General features: G+C 42.5%; 1 protein-coding gene across 2 annotated transcripts in view; it reads left to right on the top strand.

The window, feature by feature from the left end:
• Nucleotides 1–3,960: 3,960 nt before the first annotated feature.
• Nucleotides 3,961–25,688, top strand: part of ZFYVE1 (zinc finger FYVE-type containing 1) — a gene marked incomplete at both ends in the record, with an annotated part of 37,229 nt that continues 15,501 nt past the window's right edge. For both annotated transcript variants that reach the window (XM_084239567.1, XM_084239566.1), the window contains 3 exons: nucleotides 3,961–4,443; nucleotides 21,435–21,939; nucleotides 24,141–24,355. In XM_084239567.1, coding sequence (XP_084095693.1) covers nucleotides 3,961–4,443; nucleotides 21,435–21,939; nucleotides 24,141–24,355 — 1,203 coding nt within the window. The remainder of the gene's footprint in view (nucleotides 4,444–21,434; nucleotides 21,940–24,140; nucleotides 24,356–25,688) is intronic.

The raw sequence follows: 25,688 nt of genomic DNA, 5'->3' as shown, positions 1-25,688 counted from the left end.
ATTCCCTTATCATGCAATACCTCACTGGAGTTGATTAGGAAATTCCAGATTGACTTGTTTAGGATTACACTTTTGGGAGAAGTCTGGGTAAGAGTTCATGAAGGACTCCATTTGGGACCTGCTTTTCTACTATGAACACTTAAAATATAATTTAAAATTGTATAGTTGTCCATGAATACATTGTTGGTTTTAAGGGGGGTAAAACACCACTTTGTTCCTAGGATATATTAATATCCTTATTTTATAATTAGGGGTATGAAGCAAAATTTTAAAATATATTTATTTATGCATACAAGACCTGGGGTACAGGTCAGAGGTGCGGTGGGGATGGTGGTAAGAGGATTCACCAGAGACAGAGTGGGGAGCAGAACAGGCAGATGTACTGAAATACACTGCTGAGGGAAGCAGCGAGCAAGACAGGAGAGGTTTGCTGTGCCATGTGGGTTAGCTCCCTGGCCGACCGGGAATCGAACCCACGCTGCAGAGGCTGCAGACAGCTTCACATATAAATGGTTATAGTGTGTCACTGACATTAAGTCGAACCCGCGCTGCAGAGGCTGCAGACAGCTTCACATATAAATGGTTATAGTGTGTCACTGACATTAAGAATGTGATTATTCTTGATAGGGGACTTCAGTTCTAACCTGTCCCCACCTAAAGATATGTTGGTGATACCTATGCAAGGCAATAAAAGATTTAATTTCTCTCTTTCTAAAAAAATGTACTGTAGAGATACAAAGGCTAGCTACCCAGTGTTAAATCTTTATCAAACTCCTTGATCAACAGTGGGGGGTGAAAAAGGTTGAGCTTATTCACATGCATCAGATTGTGCATAGCTGTTTTAGACTTCAAGTACATGCAGCTGACCCTGCTCTCCTGGCAGCTAGAGCACTAAGGGGGTCCTTTTCCTAAAACACCTTTTACAGTTTATTATGCCCTTAGAAAGATTCCTTCACTATTATGTAGATTTGGTCTAATTATATGGTCTAATTACCATGAATCACATGGTAAAAGAGAATCTTACTTGCAGTGGGGACAATTGCAGCTCCAAGACTATAGTTCTTTCAGTGCGATAATTTGCTGTGTGACCTCGACAAGTCACTTTAGTTGTGTCTCCTGTGTTAACAATTATCAAGATAGAATCATAGGATGTTAGAATAGTCAGGGACCTCAGGGATTACATAGCAGGTTCCCCCCCCTCCCATTTCATGGAGAGGCTGAGTGACATATCCAAGTAGCTTTCTAGAGAAAGCACCCAGTCTTTGGCATCGCAGATCAGTGCTCTTTTCAGCTTATTTCAAGAAGCAAACAACAAAAAGTGAAAGCACTAAACAAACATAAAGTCAGATAACAGTGTTAACCATTAGCCTACACTTAGTCTAGGAGCTATCTGAAAATGTACTCTCTCCAACTGAAAAGTGATCTAAAATTCAGAAGTTCTCAAACTATGCAAAGAAAGGTCAGAAAAAATAATAGAAATTAATAGTTCCACAACACTCTTGGAAAACAAAATTCCCCCAAGAGTACTTACATTCTTGTACCAATTCTTTCTGATCTTTTCCGAGTTTACGTAAGGTGAAATTGAGGGAGCAGAGATTGCCTGTTTTTACGCATTTCTGAAGGGTTGGCGTGCAGTAAGGGTTACTGAAACAGAATTATTTGCCTTTTCTATACTACACAAGACATCACTTTTCTAATTTAGCGTCATTCCATCTCCGGCCACTACCCAAAACAAGGCGTTGAAACCCAACAAAAAAAAACAAAAACAAAAACAAAAAAACCCACAATAAATGCAAAAACTCCAAGTACCGAAATGCTCGACGGCGTGTGACCACTGCCTCCTCTCAAAAACAGCCTCTTCTTTACTGGGAGTTGTAGTCATTCAGGACCTTCATTTTCAGAAAGCGGCAAGAGGAGGAAGCACCTCTAGGGACTACATTTCCCAGAAAGCCGTGCGCCCCTTCTCCACCCTCGCGGGCGGCTGGCTCCACCCACTCGGTTCCTCCCTCCCTGGGCTGCACCTCGCACGCCTTCCTGTTAGTCCGAGCTGGGAGAAGTTCACTCTGATCAGCTGATCCCAACTGACAACAGGAAAGGAGGAAGCCGGCGAAGCAACGGAGGAGGGGGGGCGGAGATGGAGATGAGGATGGATCCACCGGTGCCCTAAGGAACAGCCCCCGGCCTCCAGCGGCTCCCCGACTGTTCCACCACGCGGCTTGGCCGCGGCCGAGCTGCCACTTGGTGGGGTCCCCGGGCCGCCGCGGGCGGGGAGGGTCGGGCACGGCCCTGCGCGGGCGAGCGATAGTCCTGGAGCGCCGACTGCCCCCGGGAGGGAGGGGGGGCTGGTGAGGCTGCGGTGGGGGTGGGGTGGTATAAACAATGGATTCGTCTCCGGCCTCTCCCAGCGTGGGGGGGATTTGGGGGGACCTTCTTTGTTCTGAGGCTTGCTTCTGTCCCTCGGAGGTGGTGGTGTGGCCCGGGAGGAAGAGAGGGTGAAGAATCCCCGGCTGGAGAGAGGGGACCCAAGTGGGCAGATTGTTTGTCTGGCCTGGCAGGTGGTGAGGTGTGTTTGAGGGTGGATTTTGTAATTTTCTCGGTAGTGACACAATTTGATTTTTGTTTCCGTTTTGAGGGCTGGTTGGGCATGTCTGAAGTTCGGGTGTAAATAAGGTCTCCTAGTCACTCCCTTTGCCTTCGCCTTCCTTGTTTACCCAGAAATAAGACTGATAGACTGATTACTGGAGAGGATAAGTATCTTGAGAGGAGGGCAATACATTTTGTTAGGGCGCTAGAATGGGGGTCAAGGCTAAGGTGAGTTAGACATACATTGTAGAAGTGAAAAAAAGCCCCCTTTCCTGCCCGGGTTATCTTTTTTCTTTTGAAATTATTTTTAAGTTAGTATTTGAGTGACAGTGAGAAGAATGATTTGTTTTAACTCACTGTAGGCCTGGCTCGGCGGTGAGCCATAGTGGAGGAATTCTGTCTCCTGTTGCTCCCTTTTTTTTTTTTTTTTTTTGCAATTACAGAAGAGACAAAAGGAAGTATAGTGATTGTTTTTAAACATATAATGGTGACTCTTGTTTCCAGGTTTATTTAATAGGCATCTGTCTGGAGTTGAAACAATCCACTTGCAAGGGTGAAAAGATCTGCTCAGGACTTTGAGGGGCTTGGTTTGCTATTATTATTATTATTTTTTTTTAGCGTTTTAGGATTGCTTTTCCAAGGACTATTTGCTCAGTGATTTTGATTCTAAATTTAATAACTGAATGAACAGAAAATTTCAATCTAGAGAATAAAGCAGTAAAGTCTCTTAAATGCCTTGGGCCTAGAGGTAGTGTTTGTTTTCAAATGGGGGAGAGTTAGCTATGATTTTTGAGAAGAAATTTCTAGTATTAGAATGAGCCATTGTTTTGTAATCAAGAAGGAGACTTGTTTCAGGAGTTTTGGTCTTATATTTAATCAAAATATTATTTTTTTAAGGTGCACTTCTGTTTTTAGGTGAGTGAAATCCTTTTCTTCCTTATTCTAGGTTTCCCCTGAAATATTCAATTGAGACTGGATTATATTGAAAGCTCCTGACCATTCTTCCTTATCAAAAGTTGTGGCTGAATCCCAACAGATGAGCCCCATCTCAATGAATCCATCAGACCTCAGATAGCCATAAAACACCCTTTCAAGTAAAATTTGACCACATATTTGCCTGCACTTTATGGAGGGTGAAAGCGTCGAATCGGGTCAACATTGCTGCTGATACAGGTGTCTTGGAGGCAGAACACTAGAAACACAAACATTGGTGAGTGTGTGAATTCTAATAGGACACTGAGGGTTTTTTTTTTTTTTTTTTAAATAAGGTCTTCAGCACCTCGTGGAAGTTCTGTGTAGTCTTCAGACTTTGTCTTCACTCTTGGGCAAAGTTCAGTGACCATTTATTGGGTAGGTGATTTTCTTACCAATCTGAATATGAGTTCCCAGACTTCCCCAGCAGAGAAGAGCCTGAATCCAGGGCTGATGTGCCAGGAAAGTTACGCTTGCAGCGGGAATGATGAAGCTGTCTTTGAGTGTGATGAGTGTTGCAGTCTGCAGTGTCTCCGCTGTGAGGAGGAGCTCCATAGGCAGGAGCGTCTGAGAAACCATGAGCGGATAAGACTCAAACCTGGCCACATTCCATATTGTGATCCCTGCAAAGGCCCCAATGGGCATTCACCGGGTGTAAGGCAGAGGGCAGCCGTGAGGTGCCAGACCTGTAAAATCAACTTGTGCCTGGAGTGCCAGAAGCGGACTCATTCTGGGGGTAACAAGAGGAGACACCCTGTTACTGTGTATCATGTCACTAAAGCCCAGGAATTACTTGGAGAAGAGGAGATGGATGAGGAGACCAAGAGGAAGAAGATGACTGAGAAGGTTGTCAGTTTCCTTCTAGTAGATGAAAATGAAGAAATTCAGGTAAGCACTTGGGTTGCTTGGGATTAATATGGTCGTGGAGCAGATCTGTCTTGGAATGTAGCTCTTAAAAGGAAAGTCCAGGAGAGGAGCTGATAAGCAAGACTGCTGAAAGTTTAGGTTGTATGGAGTCATTTAGTTACTTACCAGCTGCATGCCCTTGGGTTGAACTATTGATACTTTCCTTCTCTGAGCCTTAGTTTTCTCATCTGTAAATTGGGGACGGTGTCTACTTCATTGAGTTGTTGTGAAGATGAAATAACATAGTATTTGTAGAGCTTGTTGCATAATAAATGCTCAGTATATGGTGGCTGTTCTTATTAGGATTATTATTTGGAAGAACTAGTTTAGAGCAGTTTTCTGAATGAGCTCTTTGGCAAGGTGTGAATAAATGTGTCTACTTCATTGAGTTGTTGTGAAGATGTAATAACATAGTGTTTGTAGAGCTTGTTGCATAATAAATGTTCAGTATATGGTGGCTGTTCTTATTAGGATTATTATTTGGAAGAACTAGTTTAGAGAAGTTTTCTGAATGAGCACTTTGGCAAGGTGTGAATAAATGTGAGTGATGAGGGGCTGTGCTTATGCAGGAAAATACAGTGGGTCCTTTGGGTGTGCGAATTATTAGGCCATAAACCTGCTGTCTCCATTTACAGAGGTAAGTCTTTAAAAAGTGGCTTTTGGTTAAGATAGTATTTTTCCAGTTGATTTCTTATTTTCATGGATAGGCTTCCCATCAGTAAAAGCCAGTGAGGGCATCTGGAATTAAGAAAGACCAGAGAAGGGCCACCCTGGTGGCGCAAGGGGTTAAGACGCAACCCGTGAGGTTGTTCACGGCCACTGCAGCATGAATTCGGTCCCGGCCAGGCAGCTACCCCCATGGCGCAGCAGACCTCTCCTGGGACTCTCCCGCTGCTCCCCTCAGCGGTGTATTTCAGTCAATCTGCCTCTTATCTCTGGTGAATCCTCTCACTCCCCCCGCCCCCCACACCTTTGGCCTGTACCCCAGTTCTTGTATGCATAAATAAATAAATCTTAAAAAAAAGAAAGAAAGACCAGAGAATATGTGACTTGATTCTGTATTGGGGAGAGGGTAGTGTGTGGTCAGATTAAGTTGGGGAGACGGTAGTGTGTGACAGGGATTGTTGGGAAAGGGGTAGTGTAATGTTTTTACTTTCTAGCAAAGGTAGTATGATGTCTACATTTTCCATTAAGGTTACTTTAATTCACATCCTGACTTGAACACTACATTACAAGTGATTTAAACCCAGTGCCTCAGTTTCACTTGCCCTTCCTAGTAGTGGAGAGGATTCAAAGAGATTACTAATGGCAAGGACCTATCACAGGACCCTGCCCATAGGGTCCACTACCAGTCTGTTGTTTTTGTGGGCATCTTGGACTATTTGTGATTCAGTACTTTTAGCAGTGATGACTCCTCAAGTTCCAGATTGGAGGAGTATCTGTGTTAAGTTACTGTCTGAAAAACTTCCCAATTACCCACTTAATGTCTTTCATCTCTGCCTTTTACCTGCTTGGATAAGCTTATGGAAATGAATTACATGATTCCAGTGTACTCCCATTGTCAGCTAAACACTTTGCTAGCACAGACCTTTCTTTATTGACCAAGAGGAAGAGTGACCCAGATCTCATTCTGCCTCCCTTGTTAGAAATAATGTCTTCATTACGGATTATGCTCTAATTGGGTGACAGTGAGGACTAAAGAGTTTATAAATGGAACACTTGGTTTTGGATAATTCTTACTGGCTTTGCCAACAATTTTCTTTAATGTCAGCCTTTGGAAAGTCATACTTTGGATTGTTGTCATTCATAAAAGGAGAGAAAGATTGGGATGAAGCAGTAACCCTCATGAATATTGTGTTGGTACTAAAAAAATTTTTGAGGGGAGAAGGATGTTTATTTTTCCTTATTATAGAGTTAAGAAAATATAACTAAGTGTAATAAAGAGGACACATCCAACTAAGATACATTTGTCTATCTTTTTGTTTCTTGGGTAATACATGTATAATTGAGTTGTTTGTAAAGACTCCTCCTGTTTTTCCTCTCTTCATAAACAGTGACCACTTTCCAGGATAACAGTTGAATAATTGCAAACAGTGTTTGGGTTGGGACTAATGAAATAAATGGGGTCTTTTTTTTTTTTTTAAGATTTATTTATGCGTACAAGAGTGGGGGTGTAGGCCAGAGGTGCAGAGGATGAGAGGATTTACTAGAGACAGAGTGGGGAGCAGAAGAGGTGGATTAACTGAAATATACTGCTGAGGGGAGCAGCAGGCGAGACAGGAGAGGTCTGCGGTGCCAGGTAGGTCAGCTCCCTGGCCAGGGATCGAATTCATGCTGCAGTGGCTGGCAATAGCTTGATAGACTTATTAAGACTTAACCCCTGCGCTACCAGGGAGGTCCCATTTAAACTTTCTAATTGGGCCTCCCTGGTCGAGTTAAATCTCAGGGCTATGAAGCTATCAGCAGCAACTGCAGCATGAGTTCCATCCCTAACCAGGGAGCTAACCCACTTGGCATAACAGACCTCTCCTGTCTCGCCTGCTGCTTCCCTCAGCAGTGTATTTCAGTAGATCCACCTGTTCTGCTCTCCACTCTGTTTCTGGTCAATACTCTCACCCTCTGCACCTGTGGCCTATACCTATACCCCAACTCTGGTAGGCACAAATAAAATAAATCTTTAAAAAAAAACTTGTGGTTAAGCTTCATTATGGTCAGTAGCATCACTTCACCAATTCCTATGGCTGCTGTGAGGATCATGTGGAACAAAATGAAGTATTGCCATTGAAGGGCTCTTTCCTCATAGTAGAGATTCTGCTCTTTCCTCATAGTAGAGTATATATTTTTCCTCTGTTCATGGTTCTAGGTATTTGTGGCTTTTCATCATTTTCAATGTAGTACGAGGGGATTATTTTAGCAGTTTGGGAATATTGTGGTGATTTCTCAAATTCTTATGACCTTCTAGGCCATCATCATATACTGATACGTTGCTTATAATTTGATTCTTACTCAGTTTCTTTTGGAAAACCTAAAAGGGCAAAAACTCCCTTTCAGAAGTGAAATTTTTTTTTCATCACCTTGTCATTTGAGTATGTACCCTAGTGGTAAACTTGAGAGGAGGCTGACTTTTGGTTTCAAAAGGAAGAACTCATTTGTGACTCTTAAAAGGACACATTTGGCCTGCTAGTCAAAAACGCTTATTAATTGAGCACATATGTGCCAGGCATTTTTACATCCAGTGGTACATGGTGAACAAGACTTGATGTCCATACTGTGATAACATTTACCATTCAAGTGGGAAAAGCAGAGGTCACACATATAAGACATGTAAAGAGATGGTTCAGATGCAGTAAGTAATACTGAGGATAAATGACTTAGAAGCCACTCTGTAGAATAGTCAGGGAGGGTTTTATTGTAGATGTGACTTTTTTTTTTTTTTTTTTTTTGTGGGACCCTCGCCGGAGGCCGGGGATCGAACTGGTGCTGCAGAGGCTGCGGGCAGCCTCCCAACCCAGAGCTCATCCGCTGCGCCACCAGGGGAGGCCCTGTAGATGTGACTTTTACACAAAAACGTGATCACTAATACTACTTGGGGAAATAGACTTCCAGGTACAGGGTAATAGGAGCAAAAAGAAAGTGAGATTGCATGTTTGAGATAAACTGTGGCTTGGAGTAAGCTGGTGGAGAGAGGTAAAGGAAAGAGGCAGAGAGGTAAATAGGTGCTGATCACGTGGCCATAGAAATAAATGTGAATATTAAATTTAATGGGAAGTGTCAACCTGCTTTATGCAGAAAGTCACATGATTTTACGGAAGTTTTTAAGAGATTGTGGTGATTGGAGGCATGGTCAAGAGGGAGAGCAGGGGGACTACTTAGGACTCTTACAGAAGATGAAGTAAGAGGTGACTTACATTTGTTATTATTAACGTGAAAGGATGGAAAGATATTGGTGAATTTGGGATGAAGTTTAGATGTGAAACCAGAGTGCTAATATATTGATATGTTGGGTGCAGGGTGAGGAATGAGAGAATTTAGTGGTGACAGCTTGGCATTTGCTTTGTGCAGATAACACCTGCCTATTTTATTAACTCAAATAGGTAAAACTAGAATTCCTACAATAAAGGGAGTTAAATTAGTCTCCCTTGGTATTATCCAAGCACTGCTACAATGGGGGTGGGGAGGATGTGCTACTGGCTAAGAAGCCAGAGGGCTGCAAAATATCTTCACAATGCATAGTGAAGTCCCCCACAGGAAGAATGATATGATACAAAAAGTCAGTAGTGCTGAGATTGGGAAACTGCTCTGCCAGATGAAGTTTTGTCTAATAGGAAATCTGGATTTCAGTGAAGTAGAAAATCTATTAGGGACAAAACATTTATGCCAGTTTTTCCTCTCTCAGTTCTGTTTGCTCCTCAGAGGTAATCTAGCTGAAGTCAGTATTCTTCTGGCATATTTTGTAATGTCTCTACTGAAAGGGTTAGACTTTCTGCATTGTATTCATTGATTTTACTAGGCCTTAGTGGAACTGTACTTGGAAGAGCAAAGGACTTAATGAATGATCTCCACTGACAAGTGATCTGTAATCTTTTGAAGTTAAAGACACACTGTTAGCAAATAACTCAAAGGTTAGGAGAATTAAGTTCTAACAACTTAGCATTCTCAGTGGAGGAAGAGAGTAGTATTTCCGATCTATTGGGTCTTGTGAATTGTTCAGGCATCTTCTAGTCTTATCATCCGAATATTTACTTGTCAGGGAGAGAAAGTGAAGAAATTATGACATTTTTTCTTCAATGTATTTAAACCCCATACAGGTTTTTCTCTCTCCCCACCACCTCTTGTCTTCTTTTTCACTTTTCTGCAAAATATGTGACTGCCCCCATCCAAGAAAATACAGCAGCAAACTTGTAAGAAAGTTTCACCTTGCTGACTGACCCCAGATTGGGAAGGTGGGTGAACCCCGGGAACTTTTCAAGTCAAAAGAATCTAGGAGTTAAGTCAACCCCCAAGCTGAAGTGCAGGATTATAAGGTGGCCCAGTGACCTAGGAGTGGTTAAGTGAGAAGCTACGAAACTGTCCACTGAGGCGGGCCCTCTTTGATTCAGAAATGGGCAGCCTTTATGCCCTTTGCAGTGGAGGCCAAGGGGATCTTCCCTGCTCTGCCTTCAGTGAAGTTACTTCACCTCACTGAGACCGTTCCTTTAAGAAGACCCATCATGTTGCTTGGCTGCTTTGTTTGTTTACAGTCCCAGAATAGTATGACTCAAAATACTGGGACTTGGCTTTTTTTTTTTTTTTCTTTTTCCAAATTGGCTAAAAGAGACATTATTCTAGTGGGATTCAGGAATGGAAAATAGCAGAAGGTGTTTTCGTACTGTATGGGAATCCTTGACCACAAGCTGGCTGTGCTGGTCTGCCCCATTTCTGTTTTCCTTCTGTGTCCGATTCTCCAACTGGTCCACCTTGGCCCTGCCTCCCACTGCCTGGTCTAGGGTACCTTGCTAGGACTTGCTCTTTCCAGGTCCTCTGTTTCAGACACACTGGTGGAAACCCCTCGGTACTTAATTCTAGTCAATAGGCCATGAGGCAGGGGAATCAGAATCTTCTAAATTGTGAAAACTTACTCCTTTTCCACTTCAAATGGTCAAATAGTTATATCGTAGGCACTAATTTTGTGCTGTGACTGCTCAGCTCTTTGGCAAGTTCTGGTCATGATTAAATTTATTGTTGATTCTAAAGTGTCATATAAAAATATAACAACCTCCCCCTTATAGCTCTGCTTAAGAGCTGTCTGTCAAAATAATATGCAATAATTGGGTGAGTAACAGAGGTCCCTCCCCCACTGATGCCCTTTGCTAAAAGAAACCCAAGTAAAAAGCCCCTTTTGTGGTAGTTGAGGGGAGGGTGGCGGGTGGAGGCAGACTGGGCTTTGTATGGAATTACTGATAAATGCAGGGTAGAGGATGACTCAGATAAGCAGAAAGATGAAAGAAACTATATTATATGCCTTTAGTTTCTGCTCTTACTCTTCTGAGCTTTCTCAGCCCTGGACTCATTCAGTTATAGCAGGCGGCTGGCATTTAACCTGGCAGGCTATTTTGTTTAGTACAGGGCTGTTTAAAATTTGACCCTTATGCCATCAAAACCATCATGAGGGCCTCCCTGGTGGCGCAGCGGTTGAGCGCTGCGTTGTGAAGCTGCCCACAGCCTCTGCAGCGCCGGTTCAATTCCCGGCCACCAGGTGAGGGTCCCACATGGCGCGCAGACCTCTCCTGCCGCACCTGCTGCTCCCCTCAGCAGTGTACTTTGTCAGTCTGCCTGCTCTGCTCTCCCCTCTGGCTCTGGTGAATTCTCTCACCCTCCCGCGCTTCTGACTGTACCCAGTGCTTGTATAAATAAATAAATAAATCTTTAAAAAAAAAAAAAAAAAAAACAAAACCATCATGAGTCAGCTTTTCAGGGAACCTATCTTTAACTACTTCAGGTTACCTCCAGTTTGTGTGATTATATTTTTTTCTGGAATTTGGCAAACATTTGACTTTTTGAGCCAGAGGTAATAAAACAGAGATTTCTCACTAAGTTCACCTTATCTGTTTTCTTTTTTATTTATTCATTTATTTTTAAAGATTTATATTTTATTTATGCATATAAGAATTGGGGTGTAGGCCAGAGGTGTGTGTGTGGGGGATGAGAGAATTCACCAGAGACAGAGTGGGGAGCAGAACAAGCGGATCTATTGAAATACACGCTGAGGGGAGCAGTGGCAAGACAGGAGAGTCTGCTGTGCTATGTGGATTAGCTCCCTGGCCGAGGATTGAACTCAGGCTGATGATAGCTTGATAGTAGTGAGACTTAATCCCTTGTGCCACCAGGGAGGCCCTGTTTTCCATGTAGGTACATCTCCTTGACTTTATCCCAGAGATAGTGTAGCACAAGGAACATCTGATGTCTGGCTCGACTTTTCTGGAAGCTGCTTTGGAAGGAGTGTCTGTGTGATCATTTCGATCTGAGGTTATAATTGCTAAATGTATTGAGCACATTTGATCAGTTATGGTGAAACCAGAGGAAAGCTAATGGGTGAGACCATGAAGAAGGGGAAGAAAACAAAGAATATAGAAAGTTTCAGGCAAGAAGGATGGAAAAGACCTGTGGGAAGGGAGACAGAGAGACTTCTGGAGGCAGGAAAGGGTGGATGCTTCCTGGAGGATGTTTTGTTCATTTTGCACCTCTTTCAGTGGCTTTTGGCCAGCAATTAAGAGGCTCTGTTTGACCGGTTTGTGTGGTTAGCTTGGTGGTGACTGGAGTTCTTGGGCAGAGAGCTATGTATACCAGCAATATGTAGGCATCTGACCTCTGGCTTGACTTCACTGGGCAATGATTCTGCTTTCTAGAAGCTCCTGAAAAAAAAATTTTTTTTCCCTTCCTGATTTGCTTTTACTTAAAACTGGATCATTGTCTTTCCCACGGATTTTGATGCTAGATGTTAGAATGCTTAAAAAGAACTAACAAAGCCTAGTTCTGGCATATAGTCACAGACATGCAGGGTCCAGTTAGGAGATAACATAATCCTGAGCAATCCTGCAGTCATAAAGTATTCTAGAAATCCCTGTACTTGCAAGCCCAGTCCTTTCTGCTTGGTGACTGTCATCTCCATGGCTAAACTGATTTCCATAATCATAACCTTTTCTTTCAAAGAGCACAATTCACTTTACAAGTATCGTTCAACAGCAATCACATTTATTGAGTGTCAGTTATATGCCTTATCAGTTTGAGTAGACTCTGAAAAATGTTTTAAAATAAAAATTCAGAGGTTAAGTGAGTCTGGGGAGGGAAGGCAGAGGTTGTCATTCTCAGCCAAGCTCAGCTTTCTTTTGTGCTTTTCTTTGAGTGGAGGATGTTTGAGCTTCCCATAATTTTTTTTTAAAAGATTTATTTATTTATGCATACAAGAGCTGGGGTACAGGCCAGAGATGCCGGGGGTGAGAGGATCCACCAGAGACAGTCTGGGGAACAGAACAGGCAGACTGACTGAAATACACTGCTGAGGGGATCAGCGGGCGAGATAGGAGAGGTCTGCCTCGCCATGTGGGTTACTCCCTGGGCAGCCGGCGATCGAACTCATGCTGCAGAGGCTGTGGATTGCTTCATAGTGCAGTGCTTAACCCATTGCACCACCAGGGAGGCCCTCTCATAATATTTTTGTGCACCCTTCTCTGGTCCTGCTGACCATGGCTTTAGTTTATGGTCAGAAGGCCACAGGGTGCTCTTTTTTTTTTTATAATAAATTTTATTTTTATATTCCCCATACAATTGCAACCCCCTTATTTTGACCCCAATCCCTCCCCTCCCCGCCACCCCCCCTCCCATAGAGTGTCTCTGGTTCATAGTTGTTTGTTGATTTTGATTTTCACTTTCTTATAGTTATTCATTTTCCTGGTCCCTTATTTAAGTTTTCTAGATTCCTGCTATGAGTGAGACCATCCGGTATTTTTTTTTCTTTCTGGCTTATTTTGCTGAGCATGATCCCTTCCAGCGCCATCCATGTGGCTGCAAATTGCATGTGTTTATCTTTTTTGAATGCTGAGTAATATTCCATGGTGTATATGTACGGCATCTTCTTGATCCAGTCATCTATTTTTGGGCATTTGGGTTGTTTCCAAAGCTTAGCTATTGTAAACGGGGTGCACTTTTTTTTTTTTCATGTCTTAGTCAATTTTTGTTTAGACCTGGGTTATCTGGCAGGCAGTCATTCTGCTTCCTTTCTTTCATCCTCTCTTCTCTCTTCCCCTCCCTCTTCCCTTCTCTCTCTCTTGCCTCCTTTTTTTCTTCTTCTCCCTTCCTCCCTACCCCTTCCCCTTTTAATGAATTAAGAAGTTCTGCCACTGCCACTGCCATTGCCACTGCCGGGGGAAAAGTTTTTTTCCAGAACTAAATATAAATTATTATAGGTTTATGTCTGTTTTGGATTCATGACATTTATCTTCCTTTCATTACCACAGAAAGTTGAGTTTCCTACATTTGAAAAGAAAAAAGAATGACTCTCAAGTGCAGCCTCCTTGAACACTATATTTAAATAAACAACCTTTAAATTGCACATTGTAGTCCTAGTCCCCTTTCTGGATTTTTCTTCACACCACTTATCAGTTGACATAACACACATTTTAAAAAATCAACTCTATTGTGGTACAGCTTATACATAATGTTACAAAAACATTTTAAGTGTACAGATCTATGAGTTTGACTAATGTATGTACATTTATGTAACCACAACCGATTTCAAAGCACAGAACAGTTCCATCGCTCAGAAAGGCTCCCATGTACCCCTAGAGAGTCACTACCCAGAAGTTACTGATCTGGTCTCTATCAGTGTAGATTTGACTTTCCTAGAGTTTCATATCAGTAGAATCACATAGTACTGCTGTACATTGGCTTCTTATCATAATGTTTTTGAGAGTCATCCATGTTGTTGCCTGTCTCCCTTCCTTCTTATTACTAGTAATGTGCCATTGTATAGATAGATAGACCACAGTTTGTTCATCTATACACATGTATCGGTGGACTTTTTAAAAGGTTTATTTATGCATACAAGAACTGGGGTACAGGCTAGAGGTGTGGGGGGGGTGAGAGGATTCACCAGAGACAGAGTGGGGAAAAGAACAGGCAGATTGACGGAAGTACGCTGCTGAGGGGAGCAGCGGGAGAGTCAGGAGAGGTCTGCTGTGCCATGTGGGAAGCTCCTTGCTCGGGGATCTAACTCATGCTGCAGCAGCTGCAGACAGCTTCATAGATTGTGTCTTAACCCCTTGCGCCACCAGGGAGGACCTATCGGTGGACATTTTGTGTAATATATATTGGCACATAGTAGGTAGTTACATGATACTTGTAGTGTGCTAATGAGTGTGCCCATGATGTGATCCAGGTAGAAGTGGACTGAACCCTAGTTCTTTTGTCTTCTGTCTAGCATGGTGCTTTTATTGTTAAATCTCAGAGCTCTGCCAGTGCCGAACCCTGCCAAATACCATGCCACCTCTCAGGGGGGCTGCATCTCCCATCTGAAAGTGCCTTGGAAGAATCCTTTAGAGTTTATGTGGGTTTTGAGGAAGACTTGGTGTTTCCAGTCTGTCCTCAAAATTCAGCTTTGCTTTGGAGAGCTTTTTATTCAGATATAAATGGAAAGCTAAAGAGGGTGAGTTGGGTGAGGCCAAAGAAATAGATCAGAGAACTAAAAATGACTCTTTAAAGAATTCATTTTGTGGCTCATCTCTGCATGGAAACATTCTCTTTTCTGCTAGAGTGGGAGAGGAACTGCAGGCAGTGCCTGTGAGGCCATCTGTCAGAAGCACCACTGGTAGTTAAAAGACACTGGAGGAGAATTCCTGACCTCTCAAGTAATGGAACTCTTTGGGGACACTGGAGTGGAAGAAAGTGATCTTTGCCCTTACCAAATGTGCTCAATGTGTTTGTGAAGTCGATCTCGTGACTTCAGTGGTCTTAAGAAAACATTTGCTTGAGAAACACTTGTGTTTTTATATGAAACTATTGACACACATGGATAAACACAAAGATATACACTCCTTTTAGCATAGAATGAAATGAAATTTTCTGAATTTGCTGAGTTGGGAAAACAAGTTTAAACAAGAACTTTCTGGCAGTAGGGATTTCCTACTGGAATGGAACCTCTTATCATCTGGATTTAAAAATAGTGATTTGTTTGACATAGTTTAACTAAAATCTTCTCTGAAAATTAGGCCATGGAGTTCTTTTTAACATGATGAAGTGGCTCTGGAGTTTTGAAGGAAGACTTCCTTACCTTCTCCTACTTTTTCTCCTTCAGAAGGAAAACAGAAATTTTATGCTGTCCTAGTTAGGCCAGTGCCAAACACATGTCTTGATACATGTCTGTTGATTAAATGGAGTAGTAGAGTTCTAGTTGACTTTTGGGATAGTTGCCCCAGTTCTGATAAAAATAAGAATTTTGTTGGTTTCTTTGGGTTCTGTCTCTTTGATCTCATCCAGAAGTGGAATAAAAGCCAAATAAACCAGATACCAACAGGTAAAACCAATGAATAAGAACTTAACTTGAGAATAACTGTTAACTCGGGCTAGCTTTAGAATCTGAATGTAGAGGCAAAAATAATCTTGGTTGGCTCAGAGGTGTGATTTCTTATAAACACTAGGTTGTAGTTAGGAGCAACCAAGCTTCCTTTAGTTCTTTCCAATACTTTGAGGCTAATTTTTGCCCTCAACTGTAGGGAGCACCTTTATAAAAATTTATCGGATTCTATGATTGTGGTTGGTAGAAGTTAGATGCTTTTCCTCCTGAAAGACTAGAACTGAAAGGACCTGAATGCTGAGCTAGTTTCCTTTGGAGCCTTTTCTGATGTCTTCAGGGTTTAATATCTAGCCTTTTCTGATGTCCCCCAACTGTGCCCTCTTTAACTTTCTCATTCCAAATTTCTTCGTTTCAGTTGCTTCCCCATCTCTTTCTTTTTCCTTCCCAGGCCTATTCAGAACCAAGCCCATATGATTATTCTTTCTGGAATGGTTCTCAGAAAGTTAAGAAGGAATTTCTTGATGGAAACTGTTACCAATTTCTGTTGCCTGCTTGGGTCAGAACCTGACTGCTAGGCACTGTGCATTGCCGTGAATTGCCTTGAGTTCTTTTTTTTTTTTTAAGATTTATTTATTTTTATTTATACAAGCACTGGGTACAGTCAGAAGCGCGGGAGGGTGAGAGAATTCACCAGAGCCAGAGCGGGGAGCAGAGCAGGCAGAAGGACCAAAGTACACTGCTGAGGGGAGCAGCGGGCGGCAGGAGAGGTCTGCGCGCCATGTGGGACCCTCCTCTGGTGGCCGGGGAGCAGCTGGGGATCGAACCAGTGCCGCAGAGGCCGCGGGCAGCTTCGCAACCCAGCGCTCAACCGCTGCGCCACCGAGGAGGCCCCCTGCCTTGAGTTCTTGATGGAAACAATGGAGATTATTGAGCACTGTTATCTGATTTTTTTTTTTTTTTTTTTTTTTTTTTTTGGTGGGACCCTATCCGGCGGCCGGGGAACGAACCAGCGCTGCAGAGGCTGCGGGCAGCCTTGCAGCCCAGCGCTCAACCGCTGCGCCACCAGGGGAGGCCCTATTATCTGATATTTTATAAACTTGACTTGGAAAATGAAAAGCTTTGTGGGGGAGAGAAAGAGAGAATGGAGGGGGTACTGTCTGGTTTCTTAAAGCTTATAGATAGTAGAGGGTCACTTAACTGAAGAGTTAGCTATAAAGCCAGCAATATAATAATGTGTTGTTTTCATTAACAGGAGAGGAAAGGAATTAACGGATGCAAGCTACGAGCTCTTTCATTTTCATGAAAAATGTAGTTCCCAAATGAGCAACTTCTGAGGATCGGGCAGGTGTGCCCAGCTGCTACTGCCATGCCTACTGTGTGCCCAGGCTTCGTGCTATGCCCTTTATATACACTATCTCATTCTACAGCCAGAACTATAGAATCTGTTATTGTCTCACTTCCCTGAGACTTTGACAGTTAGGTAACTTTTCTAATGCCCCACAGTGCAAAGTCAGGCAGGCTTTCCAAACCTGCTGAGGTCTAAGAATGGCTTAAGAGCTCAGGAGGATGGCAGGCCAGAGTTGGGGAAGGATGGCTTTAGTGTCATTCGTGCTTCTGCTGTTGTAAAAGAACTGAGGACCATTTCATACACTTTGTAGAGTTGGGTGGGGTGGCCAGTTGGCAGGACGGGAGTTGGGGAGTTTGTTTCCCACCAGAAATGGAGCAAAGTGGGATCATTGATTGCAAATAGGCAGAGCGAGTAGAGCAGGCGCCTCTTGCCCTCCTGGTGTCTTCCTTCTCTCATCAAAGGGAATCTTTTGTTTATTTTATTTTTTCCAAAGGGAATCTTCTTATCTTCTCTTTCTTTACCTTTTCCTCCTCTGACTGAAAATCAAAACTGCTGCCACCTAGGTTTTCTGGTTCAGGGGAAAATGCCCACACATGTAGGATGAATTGAGTAGTATGATAGGCAGGAAACCAATGTGAAAGGCGGAAGGAAAAATGAAACATGTTATTGTCCAGGCATTTTCTCATTTGTTTAATTATTTGATTAGCAACTATTACCCAGAAAGGGTTGGTGAAGATAGTTATATCTTTGTTTTACATGTAAAAAATGCAGTTCGTGGGACCTCCCTCGTAACTCAAGGGGTTATCACTAACTACTGCAGCACGAGTTCCATCCCTGGCCAGGGAGTTAACCCACATGGCACAGCAGACCTCTCCTGTCTTGTCTGCTGCTCCCCTCAGCATTGTATTTCAGTGGCTGTGCCTTTTCTGCTCCCTATTCTCTCTGTGCTGTGTCCTCTCACCTCTCTGTACCTTTGGCCTGAACCGCAGTTCTTGTATGCACAAATAAATAAAAAATGAATCTTAAAAAAAAATGAGTTGGTACATGTTAAATGATTCTTCAGGGCTCATGAGTAGAAAAACTAGCTTAGGGTTTTGAGCTTCTCCTCCCAGAATTCTTTGCACTCAGATGCTTACATGTGTGCGTGTGTGTTTAATATACCCTGTGACAGCAAAGACCAGACAATATCCCCAAATCTGACAGAAAGTATTAAATTTTCCTCCCAAATGCCCCTTTTCAGGTGCCTGCCCTTAACTGTTCTAGATAGCAGTTGTTTTATGGGCTGACAGATTCATGATGGAGTAGGTTTCCTGGTGAGACAATCCCTAGGCCTAGTATTTCCCCAGGACTGTATGAGGAGGTAGATGGCTCCTATCGCTGGTCTCCCTGGGCATATCTGACCCTTTTTTTTTTTTTTTTTTGTGGGACCCTTGCTGGTGGCCGGGGATTGAACTGGTGCTGCAGAGGCTGCGGGCAGCCTTGCAACCCAGCGCTCAACTGCTGCACCACCAGGGGAGACCCGGCATATCTGATTCTTGATGGTAGAGTTGTTTTTTTTTTTAAGATTTATTTTATTTTTATGCATACAAGAGCTGAGGTATAGGCCAGAGGTGCGGGGCGGGGTGTGTGTGTGAGAGAATACACTAGAGACTGGGTAGGGAACAGAACAGGCAGATTGATTGAAATATACTGCTGAGGGGAGCAGTGGGCGAGTCAGGAGAGGTCTGCTGCGCCATGTGGGTAGCTCCATGGCCGGCTGGGGATCGAACTTGTGCTGCAGAGGCTGTGGTTAGCTTCATAGGCTGCATCTTAACCCCTTGTGCCACCAGGGAGGCCCTTGATGGTAGAGTTTTATGGAGTTTTTGTTTTGTTTAACATGCTGGTCAATGCAGCAGCTTGGAACCAGGCTGGCTGAGTGACATTGATTAAAAATGGCTGTTCTATGTAACTTCTTGTTCCTCTCAGTTTTCTGGGAGATCTGTGACTCTGTCACCAGGTTCTCTGAATGCTGCTGTGTATTAAGCCCTAAGGGAGAGACATAGAGTGATTACGATACCTAGCAAGATACCTGGTATTGTGTGTTCATTTGTTCATTTGCTAGATATTGAACTCTTCCTGTATGCCAGGTTGTGTCTCAAGTCCCGAAAAGGTAAACACAAGATAGACACAGTTGTGCTCTCATGGGTATGGTGGAGGGCACTGCAGTAGGCATCCGGCAAATTATTAGTGTCAGCATGAACATTAAGACTTGATATAACAATGTGATATTAGTAATAGAGCAGTGAGTGGTTTACCATCTTTATGAGGTTATGGGAATTGAGGACTTATCACACTCGGTGGTCTGTACGCGTGTCTCTAACGCTCTTTATCAAACCAACAGACTCTTGAGATTAGGAGGGTGTTTTTTCTCTTAGGGCTAGGGGATACTTGGTGTAAAGGTTTATCACTCCTTTATCTGGAGTAGAGCTTTACTGTTTTGGATTAGGAGCTTTTATCCTATGGTTCTGTATGCTGAGAGTTGGGACCCTGGGCACCTTTCTGGAGTTCCGTTCTGCGATCTCACTGGCACCAGGTATCTTGCTTCCTGGCCTAACTTTTTATGAGGACTTCAATGTTTTTTTTAACTTGTAAACAGAGGAGTTAAGGATACATGTAGCTGGGCCTCCCCGGTGGCGCAGCGGTTGAGCGCTGGGTTGCGAAGCTACCTGCGGCCTCTGCGGCGCCGGTTCGATCCCCGGCTGCTCCCCGGCCACCGGAGGAGGGTCCCACATGGTGCGCAGACCTCTTCTGCCGCCCGCTGCTCCCCTCAGCAGTGTACTTCGGTCCTTCTGCCTGCTCTGCTCCCTGCTCTGGCTCTGGTGAATTCTCTCACCCTCCTGCGCTTCTGACTGTACCCAGTGCATGTATAAACCAAACAAACAAACAAATAATAAATAAATAAATAAGACATGCCTCTAGAAAATTAAAAAAAAAAAAAAAAAAAAAGGATACATGTAGCTTTACTCGTAAGGTTTTTTGAAATAATAGTTTTATTGAGTTATAATTCATATACTGTAAATTTCACCCTTTTAAGGCATGCAATTCAATGTTATTAATATATTCATGAAGTTGTGCAAATTTGACCACTATCTAATGCCAAAATGTTTTCCTTAAAATTGGAAATATGTTCCTTAATTGGAACTATGTGCCTACCCATTAGCTATCACTTCCTAGTCCCGGCTTTACCCAGTCTCTGGCAACCACTAATATGCTTTCTGTCTCCATGAACTTGCCTGTTGTGGACAGCTTATCATTGAATATGTAGCACGTCTAGCTTCTTTTTTCTTAGCATAATGTTGTAACATCTATCAGTCAGTATCTCATTCCTTTTTAAGGTTGAATTGTGTTCCATTGTATGGATATACCACATTTTATTTATCCATTCATCAGCTGATAGACTTGTGAGTTTTTTCTACCTTTCATCTATTATGAGCAATGTTTTTTTTTTTTTTTAAAGATTTATTTATTTATTTATACAAGCACTGGGTACAGTCAGAAGCACGGGAGGGTGAGAGAATTCACCAGAGCCAGAGCGGGGAGCAGAGCAGGCAGAAGGACCGAAGTACACTGCTGAGGGGAGCAGCGGGCGGCAGGAGAGGTCTGCACGCCATGTGGGACCCTCCTCCAGTGGCCGGGGAGCAGCCGGGGATCGAACCGGCGCCCCAGAGGCTGTGGGCAGCTTCGCAACCCAGCGCTCAACCGCTGCGCCACCGGGGAGGCCCCTATGAGCAATGTTTTCATGAAAATTCATGTTGAAGTTTTGTGTGAACATGTTTTCATTTATCTTGGGTATATACCTCAGAGTGGAATTACTGAGACAAACATGATAACTTTATGTTTTAACTTTTGAGAAACTATCCCACTGTTTTCTGAGTGGCTGTTCTATTTTACATTCCCTCTAGTACTTACTATTATCTTTTTGATGATCGCCACCCTAGTGGATATGAAGTGATACATCATTGTGGTTTTGATTTCCTTAATGACCTAGTGTTAAGCATCTTTTCGTGTACTTAGTGGCCGTTGTATATCTTATTTGGGGAATACCTGCCAGGCTTTTTGTTTAATATATAATCAGGTGTTTTTTCCCTGTTGTTTTTTCCCTTATATATGATTTGCATATATTTTCTCCCATTCTTTGGGTTGTCTTTTCACTGTCTTGATAGTAACCTTTGAAGATGAAAAATTTTTAATTTTGATCATGTCCATTTATCTATTTTTTTGTTAGTGTATTGTTTTGGTTTCATATCTAAGAAACCATTACCTAATCCAAGGTCACAAAGATTGCTTCTGTGTCATCTTCTTAGAGTTTTATAGTTTTAGCTCTTTTTTGTGACCACCAAGTTCTTATACTGACTGAGGCTTTGAAAGTCCTGTTAGCTGCTTGCTAGGGGTAAAGGTTGGTGAAGAATACTACTGTCCTTTTGACCTTGACAAGTCAATCCCTTGGTGAGTCAATTAAGGATCTTGACCCTGGACATACTTAATGTTCTTGCAGGTGTTTCTAGCTGTTTTACAGTTTCTGTATTTAATTTTTTTAAGGTGACAAATGAAGAGGAATTTATTAGGAAATTGGACTGCAAACCTGATCAGCATCTGAAAGTGGTTTCTATTTTTGGAAATACTGGTGATGGAAAGTCTCATACCCTCAACCACACTTTCTTTTATGGTCGTGAAGTCTTCAAAACCTCCCCTGCCCAGGAGTCCTGTACCGTGGGAGTGTGGGCAGCATATGACCCCGTGCACAAAGTAACCGTGATAGACACAGAAGGGCTCTTGGGGGCCACGGTGAATTTAAGCCAGAGAACACGGCTGCTGCTGAAGGTCCTGGCCATCTCAGACCTCGTCATCTATCGAACTCATGCAGACAGGCTGCATAATGACCTCTTCAAGTTCCTTGGGGATGCCTCAGAAGCTTATCTAAAGCACTTCACCAAGGAGCTCAAGGCTACTACTGCCCGCTGTGGCCTGGATGTTCCCTTGTCCACCCTGGGCCCCGCTGTTATCATTTTCCATGAGACTGTGCATACTCAACTACTGGGTTCTGGTGAGTACATGGGGTATTGTGCCACAGATTGGCTTTCCTGGGCTAAAGCAAGCAACTATTGGACTGTGGTAACAACTTGGTGGCCCAGAAAAAATTTCTGATCAGTCATGTAAAAATCTGCTTATGGTCAGCATGAAGATCAAGAATTTCTGATTGACTTTGGCAGTCAGGTCTTTAGTAATCTAGACGACGCCTGTTTCCTAGGGATGGTGGACTTGAAAGTGGGGGTTAAGGGGAGATTAAGGTAGTGAATATATTCAGCTTTACCAAGGGAAACAGATACAATGATAGTGGGAGGCTGATGTGGGATTTCAAGGAATTTTCGCTTTTAAATTTAAGGTATGAGATATTGCAGATATATGTGTAGTGATGGGAATGATTCATTGGAAAGGGAACTGTGCACATGTAAGATAGAGAGGGCAGGAGTAGTTGGAGTGACCCCTAAGGGAAGGCTTGGCCTTAGAAATGTGGAAAGTTCATCTGTACTAACAGGAGAGTGGAGTATAGGAAGTGTTGTATGAAGTGGGTAGACAGTGGTGGGCTGCTCTGTGCAGGTTGTCTTATTGTTTCTATTTTCCTAGAGAAATGGGAAACAAGATCACCTGAGTGAGAGGATGCTGCAGCAACAGTAATTGGATGCAGGTGGAGACAATAGTGTTAGCCCCTAAAATAATTATGTCATTTACCTGTTCACTTAGCAAAGTTTATTAAGTACACAATGTCATATGCTGAGCACTGGACCACCGAGCTGGGGAAGAAAACCACAATTCCCATTCTTGAATAGCTCATAGCTCATCTTATCAAGTAAATTTTTTTTTTTTTGCTTTGTATCATACACTATACTAGGTGGGTTTTTAAAAAAATATAAAAGTTAACTTACTGTATAGTCTTTCTTATTCAGCTGCTCCATTTTACAGATGAAGAAACTGAACTCAAGTTATATAATCATAGAGATTCTTAGTACAAAATTGAAAACAAGGTCTTCTAACTCCATAATCTAGAGCTGTTTCTAGAATACCATTGCTACTTTTGAAACCTTGAGATGGAGCCAAGGCAGTGAGGGTTTATGCAGGATAGGAAGCAAGATGCCAGAATTATGGGCAAATTGATAAGTAGATTTTTCTCTACTTCATAGACTATCTGTTTAATCCTGTTCCTTTTCTGGATAGGGGATTTTTAGGTGGAGTTCATAGGCAAATGAACTTGAGCTAATGTTAACTAGAGTAATTTTATTTTTGTCAAAATATTAAAAGAATTTAAAATGAAAAGTGATTCCAACTTTTACCTCTAAATTTTTATTGACTCCTTGTGTACTCCACTATCCAAATGTCTGGATAAATGTTGGTGAGCCTGGGCAAGCTAATCCCCTCATACAGGGGCAGTTTGCTACAATGTCACCAGCATAAGACAGCATTTTCAGAGCAGTTATTTTTTTTTTGATTCTTTCTTTTTTCTTTATTGAGGTGACATTGGTTTATAACACTGTACATGATTTAGGGGAATAGGTCCACACCTCCTTAGATGCGCTCCCCACTATCATGCACCCATATTTCTTTACCCTAGGCCATTAGGCCCCCTCAGGGATATGTCCCCCTACCCCAGTTACTTTTGAGTTACATTATTTTAAATATTCAAGGGTAGGTGACTGGTTAAATGTGTCCATATAATGGAAGACATTGTAGCTATTAGAAAGAATAAGGAACTTCTCAGAGTATATCATGACAAGTATACTATGTTATTAATGATATTAAAAAAAGTTGCATATATGTGTTGCTAAGTAACTGAATGCAGGCAGGGACAGGTTAAAAAAAGTGCAAAAGGGTAAACATTGAACTGTAGTTACCTTGGTGAGTAGGAGGGAGCAGAGAACATACATTCTTTTATCCTTTGACATGTTTAGATTTTTTTACAATGGGCAGATTAAAATAAATAGGCTCTTCCTTGAAATATAATATGCATACAGAAAAGGGTACATGACATCAAAAGCATATAACATGGGGAATTTTCACAACCTGAACATACCCATGAAATCAGTACCAGCTCATGAAACTTCAGCACTTACCTCAAAGGAGCCCTGTCTACACTCCCTTCTAGTAGTTCTGGGGGTTTAGATGTTTTATAGAGATGGAGTCATAGTATATATTAACTTTTATAATGAAATGCAGGTGACTCTATTCATATGCTGGTTTCTTCTCATGCAGATCACCCCTCAGAGGTGCCAGAGAAGCTCATTCAGGACCGGTTCCGGAAGCTGGGCCGCTTCCCTGAAGCCTTCAGTTCCATTCACTACAAGGGAACAAGAACTTATAACCCTCCCACAGACTTCTCTGGGCTTCGGCGAGCTTTGGAGCAGCAACTCGATAACAACACCACCCGTTCTCCCCGCCACCCTGGGGTCATCTTCAAGGCCCTGAAGGTCAGTTGGCTTCTGCCCCCAGATGCTGCTCATCCTGGTATGTGGGTGGTGAGAACACTCAGTTCCTCAGTCTGATGTTAGTCCTGGTTTTTGGAAATCTGGCTGGAAAGAGAGTTTATAAGAAAGGAAATGCCTGAGTGGAGTTTGCACCTGTTCGGTGACCTCATCTTTTTTTTTTTTTAAGCTTTATTTATTTTATGCATACAAGAACTGGGGTATAGGCCAGAGATGGGAGGGAGTGAGAGGATTCAACAGAGACAGAGTGGGGAACAGAACAGGCAGATCTACTGAAATACACTGCTCAGGGGAGCAGCAGGCGAGTCAGGAGAGGTCTGCTGCGCCATGGGGGTCACCTCTGTGGGTTGCGTCATAGTGTTGAGTCTTAACCCCTTGTGCCACCAAGGAGGCCCCTCAGTGACCTCATCTTGCTAGGAGTGCAGATATAGAGGTGTCTTGGTGACAAGTCTTCATATGGGAGAAAATCTAGGATTTTTAGGGAATAGAGAAAAGCATTCATTTTTCAGTGGGTTGGCATATCCCTGGTGAGTTGTCCAGTTATCTGGACAGCCCTTCCTTGCCCTTTTCTTTATATGGATTCATCCTTTTTTTTTTTAAACCAAAGTTAATTTATTCAATAAAGTAACTTTATTATTGCGATAAATAGAAAATTAGTATCACAGGAATTTTCCAGGACAAAAACCAATGACAGTAATTACTATTTAGTATGTACCAAGTTTAGAGGACTATGTGTAGATAAGTACTATGACCATACTCATTTTGCAGCTGAGGAAACTGAGGTACAGAGAGATGAAGCAATTATTTACACACAGGTACCATGTGGCAACAGGTATAAACCCTTGGTTATTTAATTCTAGAACTTCTTTTCGTAACCAGGAAGACCTTCCTGTTTCTCAACATATAAAATATTATCTTGCTAGAGACTGTTGCTCATGCAATGTTCTGAGACTGGGACTTGCTTTTTCTTTATTTAAAAGGGAGATTAGCCAAGTGTTCAGGGATGATAAAGATGTATTATTATTGAATTGAGACTTTCTCCTTAGCAATCTGAAATTTTGATAGAGAATTGAAACTTGAGTTACTTCTACTGTGGAATTACTTATAATCATGGCCTATGTCACCTAAACTTGGTTTGTATACACTAGTGATGTGAGGCCACCTTTTCAGAAACTCAGCTCTGAGCATTGTGTCTTTGTCCCTTAAAACCATGTGAATTGTTTTTCTTGTGGTTCTCAGTGTTAGTATCAGCATGTTGTTTGAAACAGTAAAATCCCGTTAGGAAGCACCTTGCGATTTCACAGATTCCACTTCCCCT

The sequence above is a fragment of the Talpa europaea genome (assembly GCF_964194135.1).
Source record: "Talpa europaea genome assembly, chromosome: 8".
Lineage (NCBI taxonomy): Eukaryota > Metazoa > Chordata > Mammalia > Eulipotyphla > Talpidae > Talpa > Talpa europaea.
Note: the sequence above shows the minus strand (reverse complement) of the source record. Positions and strands in the feature narration are given on the sequence as shown.